Here is a 10413-nt window from a genome sequence, read left to right on the forward strand (position 1 = left end):
TCCAGCAGGTAAAATTCCGTATTCTCTTCGCAGGATTAAACAGCAACGCCTGCTCTTGGAACGGGGCTTGCCCGTGGTGAGCGATTCAGCCCAGAGGATCTGGCAGCAGCAGCAGGAGAGGCACAGAAATGTGGAGTTCATTCCCAGAGGAATGACCCTGCTGCTCTGTGGCTGTTTTAATTTATTCTCTTTTGTTTCCATTTCATACCAGCGTGCACAGCTCCTGTTTGTGAAGATCACCACATCACAGACTGATAAGTGATCTTTGGAATATCTTTGAGATTCCTCGGAAATCTGAACAGAACTCAGTTTTCATGGCACCAGCACACAATGGTTCTGACTAAAGCCAAGGACTAGAAGAGAAACCTTTTGTTTCCAAAACAATCTGGTTTTAAGAAATGTTTAGGTTCTGTTTCAGGTCAAAAATGTTTTGAGAGAGTCCTTAATGCTCCCCTCCCTTCTCAGTAGATAAACAAGGTGAGATTTCCCTTGGGACTTGCATCATGCAGGTGCTGAGCAGTCAGACAGAGCATTAAATAGCTGGAATCAGCCCTGGGTGAGACAGAGTGGTCAGAGGAGAGGAGCACAGGGATGAAAATGCACCTTTCACCCAGGCAGGAGCTTGGCTGACCCTTTCACTCAGTGCTTACCCTGGCATCTCCTCTCTACACGGCGCTCTTGCTGCCTTTAAAGCCAACCATTTGCACTTGAAAGTCCCCAGCCCGAGGAGCTCAGGGCTGGGCGGAACTTCTGCTGCTGCCTGGCTGCACATCAGGCTGCTTCGAGCCTGACAGCAAACACGGGAGCACCGGGAATTCCACACTCCCTCTTTGGGCTTGCAGGGAGAGCTGGGAATCACAAAATCATGGAACAGTTTGGGTTGGAAAGGACCTTAAAGCTCTCCTTGTTCCACCCCTTGTCACAGGCAGGGCCACCTTCCACTGTCCCAGGTGGCTCCATGGAAGACTTTGCCTGTGCTGATAAAATGATTCCATGTTATAGGTGGGACAGACCTGACCTGGCTCATCCTTTGTCTCAGAACTCTTTGTTTTACAACTCCAGCATTTAGATTTACCTGGCTGCGACATAAATCTGTAGCACACGGCCCTTTCTGATCACACACGGGTTTATTAGGAACACAAACCACCTCTGTTCCCCAAGGTGAGCAGCAAGGTGTTGGCAGCATCAGCCGGGCCTGAGAGGTGCCAGGACAGCTCAGAAGGGAAGGAGTTGGGGCTGTCTCAGCTTTGCATCTGTCCCATTTTGGCAGCACTCCTGGATCTGACACCAGCACAGCCTCTTGCCTCCTTAGCTGTCCCCTCCCTGCAGTTCAAAGTCTTCCAGCTGCTGGATTCGGGTGGTCAGGGCTGGATGGGAGAGCAGAGCATGGCACAGGAAGCAGTGGGATGTCTGTGCAGCCCTCCAGCCCCTCCAGCAGGCAGTGGTGGTTTTGGGAGGCACTTTCATGTGGCAGGTGAGTGCTCAGGCCTCAGAGGCTGTGATAAAATTAATAAAAAAACCCCCCAAAAAAGTCCTAAAGGAGCAGCAAAGTCCGGCAGTTCTTCCCAGAGACGCTTTATCCACAGGCAACCCCTTTGAAAATACGCCAAACCCCTAATTCCATGGCTTCCCTGTTTTGATGAATCCCCAAATGCATTAAAGCCCTTGCAGGAGACTCCACCCCGTCCATGCTGAGAGATGCTTTGTATAAATAGCTCATATACATCTGCTCTATACAAAATACTCTGTACACGCGGCGCTCCTTTATTTGGCGTGAAGCTCCCACAGCGCTCCCGAGGTGCTGGGGCAGGAGGTGGCAGCAGAAAATGCTCATGGCCGAGGCCAGGCAGTGAAGGCCGCTGGATTTGGGGTGAAAAGCCCCTTTTCCACCAGCCCCGTGAGCTATTCCTTCAGCAGCCCCAACTTCTTGAGCGCCTCGCGCCGGTTCTCGTCGGCCGCGCCCTTCGGGGAGATCTTCACGCTCACAGCGGAGCGGGGCGGCCTGGGGAAGCTGGGCAGAGGGTGGGATCTCCTCTTGCTGCTCTTGTCCTGCTCCTCCTGCTCCTTCAGGCCGGTAAAGTCCTTCCCTGCCCCGAGGGAGGCGGGCCGGGGGCGGCCGCTGCGGAGGAAGCTGGGGGCCAGGCGCTCGATGAAGGACATCTTGCCCAGGGAGCTGCTGCTGCTCTTGGCGTTCTGCTCCTTGGTGCTGCTGATGGAGCTGCCCAGCCCCACCCCGGAGCGCTCCAGGGTGTTGGATTTGAAGGCCATCTGCCGGATCCCCGGCACGGAGCCCTCCGCAGGCTGCCCAGGGATGGGGAGCGGCGTCTCACTGGGGTGGGGATGGAGGTGGGCGCTGGGCTCCCTCCTGTCCTGGGACAGTCCCAGCTTCTCCAGTGCTTCCCGTCGGGCTTTCTCCTTCTCCTTGGGGTCGAGGTGCCCAGAATTCCCCTTTTCAGCAGTGCTGTCGCTGGCAGGGCTGGGGTAAGAGGCGGCTGAGGGTGGAGGTGCTGCTTTTACCTTCTGGTTGTGCTCCGTGGCCAGCGGCATGGGGCTGTTCCTGCTGGTTTTCAGGATGATGTTTGGTGGCAATTTCCGTGGTTTGGGGGCAGTTGGAGGCCCACGCTTGGCATCGTGGTCCTGAGGGGCCTCCTCCAATGTGGATTTCCCCGGGTGGCCCCACGAAGTCCAAGTCTTGGTCTCCTTGGCCGCCTCCCCTTTGGCATCTGAGCGAGGGCTGCGTGACCACTCCAGGTCATCCTGGAAGGGGTCTGGCGGTTGGATGATCACGGACTTCGTGTGGCTTCCTGTGTTGGCTTGGTCCAGCCTGCCCTCCTTGGGCACCTCCTGTGCAGGTTTTCCTGCTGGCACTGTGTGGACACTTCCTTTGCTGCCAGAAGCTCCATTTGCTGCAGGGTTGTTCCTCGGGAGACTGGAATAACCTGGGCTTGGAGCAGCTGCTGGAGCCGAGCTGGAGGAGGCAGAGACGCTTTTACCACTCCTCTGTTCAGCCCCACACTGCTGATCTCTGCTCGGAGCCCCATTGCCCAAATCTGGGAAGAGAGGGAGATGAAGTCACGCACAGCACAGGGCCACAGAACACCCCTCACCCCTGCTGGGCCCGCACAGCCACGGCTCAGGACGGGCACCCAGGGCTCCCCTGACTCCACCGATCCATCCCTGCTGGGGAAACCGGATCCTTTGGGCCTGACAAAGCCTTGTGAGCCTGTGTGAGCCCGTTCAGAGCACGAGCACAGATGCTGTGCCCCGCGGTTCTGCTGCCTTTGCTCCACACCCGCCTGTGAGAACCAGGAGGGCACAGATGGTGCCCGACTCGTGTGGCTACTGCAGCGTGATGGGGACCACCTGTGCCTTATCGACCCAGGGCACTCCCTCCCTGCCAAGGACATTCCCTTGGCACAGCCAAGCTGCACAAGGGTTTCCAGCTTACCCCGGGGCACAGGGCCCTTCCTGGGCTTGGAGGGCTCCCCGTAGTCGGTGTCGTCCGTGGAGACCCCGCTGTCTCCCTCTGCATCCAGGGAGCCAATGGTTTCTTCTAGGAACATCAAACACTCTTTCTCTTCCACAGATAAATAGTCATAGCTGTTGTCACTCTGGAGCAAGAAGATGAAGCAGTGCAGGTAAGAAAGAGAGGTTTACTTTATTCTCTTTTATATATATATATATATATATATATGTAACTTTATATAACTTTTTATATACATATAACTTTATACTGTTTAATGTCTAGGTAGTTTGGAGAGCCTGTGGCAGCTGCTTGGCCAGTGGCTGTTCAATGATGAGTATTTACAGCTCCAGAAAACCAGACAACCTCCTCTAAAATAGGAAATATATGTATACTTAAAGCCTTTTTTTATATTACCCTACTCTGTGGGTCAGGAGGTGGATTATTCTTAACTTGGGAACTTGGCCTCTTACTTTCAGTTCTTTAAATTACTGTGAAATGTGAACAGATGGGTGACAGAACTGTAGGTACAGACGCTTCTATTAATGCTTAGAAAACACCATAAATACTGAAGGTTTCTGTGCAGGTGATGAATTCTCCTTGTTCTCCCATTCACACCTCAGCAAGAGCTGCTTAATTTTTGTTGTATTTTGAGTACCAGGAGATGTGATATTGCAACATCAGATATTAAGGTGATTCCTGCAATCTGTCATGAACAAAATGAAGCGCAGGACAGGATGGAATGTGCATCAGATCAACAAGCACGGGGCAGGAATCATCCCAGGTGGAGTTGTTTTGCAGAGGCACCTTATCCAAATCTTTTACTGTGCACTATCACAACCAGTTTTTCCATCCCTATTACATTCAGAGGGTTTGGTTCTGGTTTGCAATACATCAAATGGAAAACCTGCCAGGACTGAGCGCTGCTCTCACACATATCAATTATGCTCCCAGCAAGGCAGGATGTAATTAGTGCATCAATCTTGGAATCGGCGTTGGGAGACAAACGAGTTTGAATGGAGAGATAGTGAAAAATGACACATCTACACCCATGGCCCACACTCATCTCTGCCTTAACTGGGGCATTCCTCTCTGCCAGGCAGGAGGAGCTCAGCTCGCTGTCTCCTCCAGGTGAAGTCACTCTCCTCGGAGCCAGTGTGACCCAGTTACCCAAGGGTCTGCCCCGCACCCCTGGCAGCGCAGGAGCCGCTGGCACGGATCCCAGCCTGGCCCAGAGCAGACCCTGCAGCAGCAAAGGCTCCCGGCTGCTGCCACACACGTGGCAGCTTGGGAAGGCTGCGAGTGCTCTGGGGCAGGAACTCATCTGGTCCTGGTGCTGGCTCAGGGCCTCCAGGGGCTCCTGAAGCACCGATGGAGAGCGGATTTGAACTGAGATCTGCCCCAAACCCTTGCTCAGCTCAGAGGGGCGAGCTGGGCCGGGCACCCCAGGGTTACTCACCCGCTGTGAGTGGTCGGAAGCCGTGCTGACCATGCTGTCACAGCTGCCGGAGCTGCAGCCAGCCATCCCCAGCTCCTTCCTAGGCATAGCACGGGCTGCCCTGGTGGCTGGAGAAAGGAGAAGCATTAAGTTGTGAGATTCTCCCGGGGCTGACTCAAGCACGCTGGGAGGGAGGACAGGCAGGCTCTGATGCTGCTGGGTGGAGGAAATGTGCTCCATCTTAGGCTGCTGTCTCCAGGAGAAGGCACAGCTGGGCTTTTTAAAATAATCTTTGAAGTTTTCCCCAAAATAATTTGGAATAGGGTCATCTCTGCACAGCCAGCTCGTGTTGGTGGCTCTCTAATCACCTCAGAGGGGTGGGTAAGGCAAAGGCAGAAGCTGCAAGCCCAGCTCAGCCTCAGAGATCCCAGCACCAGCCCCAGCCCCGACTCATGGGACCTCTTTCCTCCGCCACACCCTGTGCCAGCCCTGCAGCTTGAACTTGAGAACGAGCTGGCCCCAAGTGCTGCTGGTTACTCACATCCTCGCTCTGTCAGGAGCTTCCTCTGCCGCCCTTCCTTGGGGGCCCTGGGGAGGTGTCCCCGGCCTTTGGGGCACGCCTGGGTGTGTTTGGGCACACGGCTGGCGCAGCCCGTGGGGAGCAGGGCAGGCTGGGGCTGTGCCCAGGCTGCTCCAGGGGGGTTCAAGCAGCCCCTCAATGTCCCCCCTGCTCACAGCAGGGTCCCCCTGATGCTCCTCTGGATGCAGCCCAGACCCCCCATCACCAGTGGGACCCCAGTGTGGCAGCAGCTGCCTGACAAACGCCCTGAACTTGGGTTCCAACACCGTGACAGGGGCAGGGCAGGGGCCCACGTGGCACAGGGGACAGTTATCCCTGCACAGAGCTCTGCTGCCCGCAGAGAGAGGCTGAGTGCCCACGGAAGGTGTCATTACTGATGGATGCAAAGCACTGAGCTTCCGAAATTTCCTGGCACCACCAATTAGTTCCCTCCACATGCACCACCCCGTTCCTGGGGAGGGAACTGGGCTGTGGAGGCAAAAGGGAGCAGCAAAACAAACACCAACACCCCCTCCAAGACACACGGACCCACGCGAGAGGATTTGCTCCTCAGAAGACAGAGGAGCCCTTTGTGCTGTAACCTGCAGGCAGGAACACACTGCTGCTTTTATTTCTTGTAGCAGGATCAGGGAATTAGATCCAGCGATAAGTGAGCAGAACTGGCTGCTTGTTCAGAGCGTTAGACCCTGAAAGAATTCCTCTGTAATTGGAATATGCCGCAAAAATCAGATTTCAACACCCACACCCTGACAGATCTAATCCTTCCACGCAGGAGGATTTTAATATTTCAGTCTCAGCTTTGCATTATTTACTGCTTAAATGACGTTGCAGTAAGTGGTGGCTTTGGAACAGCAGTTCCCTGGGTTCTTTGAATTTAGATCACTTCATGGCCAGGGATTTGAGCTGTCAGGAAGCAGAGCTGAGCTTGGGAGACTTCAGGCCTCTGCAGGGTTTTGCTGTGCACTTGAACATCCACAGTGTGAAATTTAGATTTATATCAAAACTAGATTTATAGATTTATATCGACTCCTAAGTAGCAGGAGGCTTGACCATGGTTGTTGCAGTGCTCCTGGCTGCCTCCCTCCCAAATTTCAGACAGCAAAACCCTCCTGGGGAAGTGAAAGCCTTGCTGGAAGTTGAGTGTGCAGCTGCTTGGGGCCAGCAGGGAGGCATTTCCACCATGAGGATCCCCACCACCACCAGGCCGTTAAAGAATGGATTTCCTCTCATTCAAACAGCATTTGCAGGGACCTAAAGCAGCCGCCAAGGCTTTGGCATCCACCGAGCCCCGGCTCACGGGAGGCAAAGTTCAGCCCGAGCCCGCCGGGTGCTGCGGAGGATCCGCTCTGAAACAAGAAGTTCCTTTTCCTGCCCATTAGTTCTCTAATGTGATTACGGCTCCAGCACACTCATCCAGCTTGGGAAAGGGGAAAAATCAGTGTTGAAACTCCCCAGTTTTAATGATTCAGAAGGATTTCAGTTCCTTCTTTTCGTGAGTAAGAGCCACGAATTAAAAACGCAACTGAGCATTTGATTTAAAAGACGCAGTACTCAGAAAGCTGTTTTATAGCTGGGTTTCAACGGTGTTGATCTCTTCCCCCACTAAAAATATATTTGGAAGAAGTTTTTTTAATCTAAATCCAAAGGCCAGGTCCCTCAGCTCTTGTGGCTGTTCTCATAACTGTCCTTTGAAAGCCCACGGAGCCATCAAAGAGGTGCTGGGTAGCAATTAATGCTAATTGCTTTAGACAAGAGGCTACTTTCTTTCAGCCAGCACCACCCCAAGCTCTCCATCCCGGGTTAAAACACCTCGGTTTTGCTGCCTGGGGCAGAGCAGCCGGACCCCTGCTGCCCCTGGCTTTGTCCGGCTACCCCAAACACAACCCGAAGCAAATCGCCCTTTGCAGGCACCTGCTCCTGAGCAGCCCAGGGGATGGATCGCACCTCAGGGGCAAAGGGGACGGTGGCAGATCCGCATTTCCTCCTCTCTGGACAAGAATGAAGCGCCCCAGCAGCTGCCTGAGCTGTTTGCTATCCTGGGCACAGCTTTCCCCAGCTTTCCTCCACCACCACCACCACCTTCAAACCACCTCGTCCAGCTTCGCTGGTGAACCCCCCACTGCATTTCACCCCTCCAAAGCAGAGCCCTGCAGGTACCCAGAGCCCCCCAGCCCTTCACCCGCAGCCCGTCCAGCACGAAAAGCACAGAAAGCAAAGGACAAGCAGGAACACAAATGATTATTAATCCGTTTCGTTGTTTTTACCAGGCCGTCCGTCGTTCCGTGCTGCCCAATTCCTTGTCCCAGCCGTGCCTGTCCCAGGACTTCTTTGCTTTTCTGGGCTAAGCAAACACAGCCAGGTTACACATTAACTCTGCTCCCGCTGCAGATAAGGCTGTGCCGGGCCCGTGGCTGCTCGCAGGTACGTCCTGACAGGCGATCCCTGGCCCCTCACCTGCAGCCAGGGTGAGCGAAATTCATCCTGCAGCCCTGCAAGGCACTTTTCCTCCTGCTCCAGGCTGGGGTCACGGCGTGGCTGAGCCCCTAAAACCCGTCCGTGCCATGCCCCAGAGCGCTGGGTCGTGGCTGCTGCGCTGCCAGCGCTGGGTGTGAGCTGGCAGTGCCCGGGAGCTGCGGGCAGCTCTGCTCGGTACCACCCAGCTCCCTCACTTCCCTGCTGTCCTCTGCTGTCCTCGGCACGGGTTTCGCCGGAGACTCCTTAATCCGACATCCTGTTCTGCCGCATAGCTGCTCGCTGACACCGGAGCAGCCGAGCCGAGCCCTGACCCGAGCCTTGCACACAATAATTACGTCCCCGGCTGGGCGTTTGCGCCCAGGAACGCGTCACCCACAACAGGTTTCTTCTCTCAGGTGGTTTGTGCAGGGATCCCGCGGCTCGGGGTAGGAGCTGGCTCCTCCTCGGCTCTGAAAACACAGCCTGGGCTAGGACAGGTAGGGACTTGCATTTCACCACAGCTTCCCAGAGGCCAAAAGTTTGCTGCCTGCAAAGGAAGGAGGTTGTGAAGACAGGCAGAAAGTGTTTTGGAAGGGAAGCTTCAGCACAGATCTATTTACGTGCTGCAGGATGGGGTGCCCAGGTCTGCGCAGCTCCGAGGCCCCTTCTGCCTGTCCCGACCTGCAGCTGCTTTTGCCCCAGTTGGCACCATTCCCTGCTGGCACCAAAACCCTCTGCAAGCTCCTTCCAGTGCTGGGGACTCCTTCCCCAGGCAGCTTGAGGTCAGTTCCTGGAGCTCTGGTGAAAGCTAAAGCCCCCCAAGATGCCCACCACACTCATCTTCACCCTGATGACACCTTCTCAGAAACTCTGCCAGGCATTTCCTTCAGCAGCATCTCCCGCTCTGAGCCCCAGGGTACCACCTCTGCTGCCTCTTCCAAAGAGGGGCCCAGATTCGCCCACCCTGCGCAGGGTGACACCGACCCCCAGCCCGGGTGGTGCTGCAGGGCAGGAGGCAGCAGCCATGCCTCCTTATGACTGACTTCGGGCTCTGTTACTAAAATCAGAGCTTTTCCAGCTGATAAACAACACTTTGGCCATTCCCCACACACAGCACGGACTTGTACCTGCTTGACAAGGTGCTGCTCACTGAACATCTACAAACACCCTGCAGGGAATTTCCAGGGCTGACACAGCTGCGGGATTCATTCACATTTCTATGCTACAATGATTTTTATTTTTTTTAGATTTGTATTTTTAGCAAAAGTCTGTGTTCCCACACATGTTCCCTGCTCCACAGAACAGGGAAGTGGAGCTAATGAAAGCCACAGGAAGATGGAGGGAAAGCAGATGAGCCGGGAAGTGTCGAGGCTCCCACCGGCGGTGCCGAGCCCAGCCGAGTGCTGTTCCAGAAGGGAACGTGCTGGGGAGCAAATGAACGAACCAGAGGCTGCTGCCAGCCCCAGCCAGCCCCAGCCCTTCCTGCTCTCCCACGCTGGCCTGCAGCAGCTGAGGGATGGGGATGCAGCACGTCGGGAGCAGCCGGAGCGCTGACAGCCAGGGATTGAGGGCAGGATTGGTGCCAGTGCTTCGGGAGTTGTGCTGGATGGTGCAGCAGTTTAAACAGAGTTTAAATGTGAAATTAATTAATGGAGTGGGTTTGATTCTGAATTAATTTTAATTTTAAATGGAAGCTTTAGAGCCATGCGGGTTTTGTCAAGTTGTGCCCGGTGCTGAGGCTGCTCTGAGAGAGGGAGGAAACCAAAGCTGGGGTTATTTTGTTATTGCAGTGCCAGCAGGGTGTGAGTGAGCACCAGCACAGGGCAGGGATGTCCTGAGAGCACCAGGACTCCAATCCGGGCAGTAGAACAGGCAGAGCTGGCTGCCTGCAGCCCTGTGTGGGTCAGGAAGGTGTCATGATCCATCAGGAGAAATCTTGAGCTGCTCCGAATCAGAAGCCCAGAAAGAACCTGTTCTTTCTCCACATTCCTCTCCCTCTAACAAATACAAATAGATCCAACCCAAAACAAGGTGTGATTTCACACAGATGGCACGAAGGGTATGTGAGGAGTCAAATGATGCAGAGAGAACTTCCCAGTGCCCTGGAAGGACTTTGGCAGGTTCACAGCCCTGCTGTGCCTCACCCTGTTCCTAAATACGAGGGCACAAGTGACTCAGGCCTGGCCCTGAAGGAGAAGCATCCACATGGCGTCACTGATAAGATTCCTGTCAAGGTAAGGATGTTTATTTGACTCTGTGGAACTCTTGGGCACTTTCCTTCGCCCAAATTGCAGGTACAGCCTGGGTGCTGACAAATCAGTTATGGAAAGCACCACGTAGTTAATGCCTCCTGTTGCACAGCAGTCATTAAACCTTCCTATGGCCAAGGAGCTCTGTTTGTTATCTCTGCTTTACAGAAAAGAGCCAGAGAAGGGACGTGAGGTGTTTCCATAGCTTGGTTACCATTAACACCAGAGA

The 10413-nt window shown here is 54.6% G+C and overlaps 1 protein-coding gene across 2 annotated transcripts; it reads right to left on the reverse strand.

Annotated features, from left to right (window-relative positions):
* Nucleotides 1–1108: 1108 nt before the first annotated feature.
* On the reverse strand, nt 1109–8596 carry C24H1orf116 (chromosome 24 C1orf116 homolog). 2 transcript variants are annotated; one of them, XM_032132769.1, is made up of 4 exons: nt 7936–8596; nt 4923–5029; nt 3449–3611; nt 1109–3050 (listed from the first exon to the last, which is right to left on the reverse strand). In XM_032132769.1, exons 2-4 carry the CDS (start codon nt 5007–5009, stop codon nt 1903–1905), a joined length of 1398 nt encoding a protein of 465 aa, XP_031988660.1. In that variant the 5' UTR covers nt 5010–5029; nt 7936–8596; the 3' UTR covers nt 1109–1902. The 2 variants fall into 2 exon arrangements, with proteins under 2 accessions (XP_031988660.1, XP_031988659.1); XM_032132768.1 differs by having other exon boundaries at nt 7746–8594.
* Nucleotides 8597–10413: the final 1817 nt, after the last annotated feature.

Source organism: Corvus moneduloides, chromosome 24 (assembly GCF_009650955.1).
Source record: "Corvus moneduloides isolate bCorMon1 chromosome 24, bCorMon1.pri, whole genome shotgun sequence".
In the NCBI taxonomy this organism is placed as follows: Eukaryota; Metazoa; Chordata; class Aves; order Passeriformes; family Corvidae; genus Corvus; species Corvus moneduloides.

Bases quoted from the DNA above. Each gene is read 5' to 3' on its own strand.
- C24H1orf116 (XM_032132769.1), bottom strand. From the start codon at position 5,009: ATGCCTAGGAAGGAGCTGGGGATGGCTGGCTGCAGCTCCGGCAGCTGT. The intron at 3,612-4,922 runs GTGAGTAACCCT...TTCTTGCTCCAG, and splicing joins CTTCCGACCACTCACAGCGG to AGTGACAACAGCTATGACTA. The intron at 3,051-3,448 runs GTAAGCTGGAAA...CTCTCTTCCCAG, and splicing joins GAAGGGCCCTGTGCCCCGGG to ATTTGGGCAATGGGGCTCCG.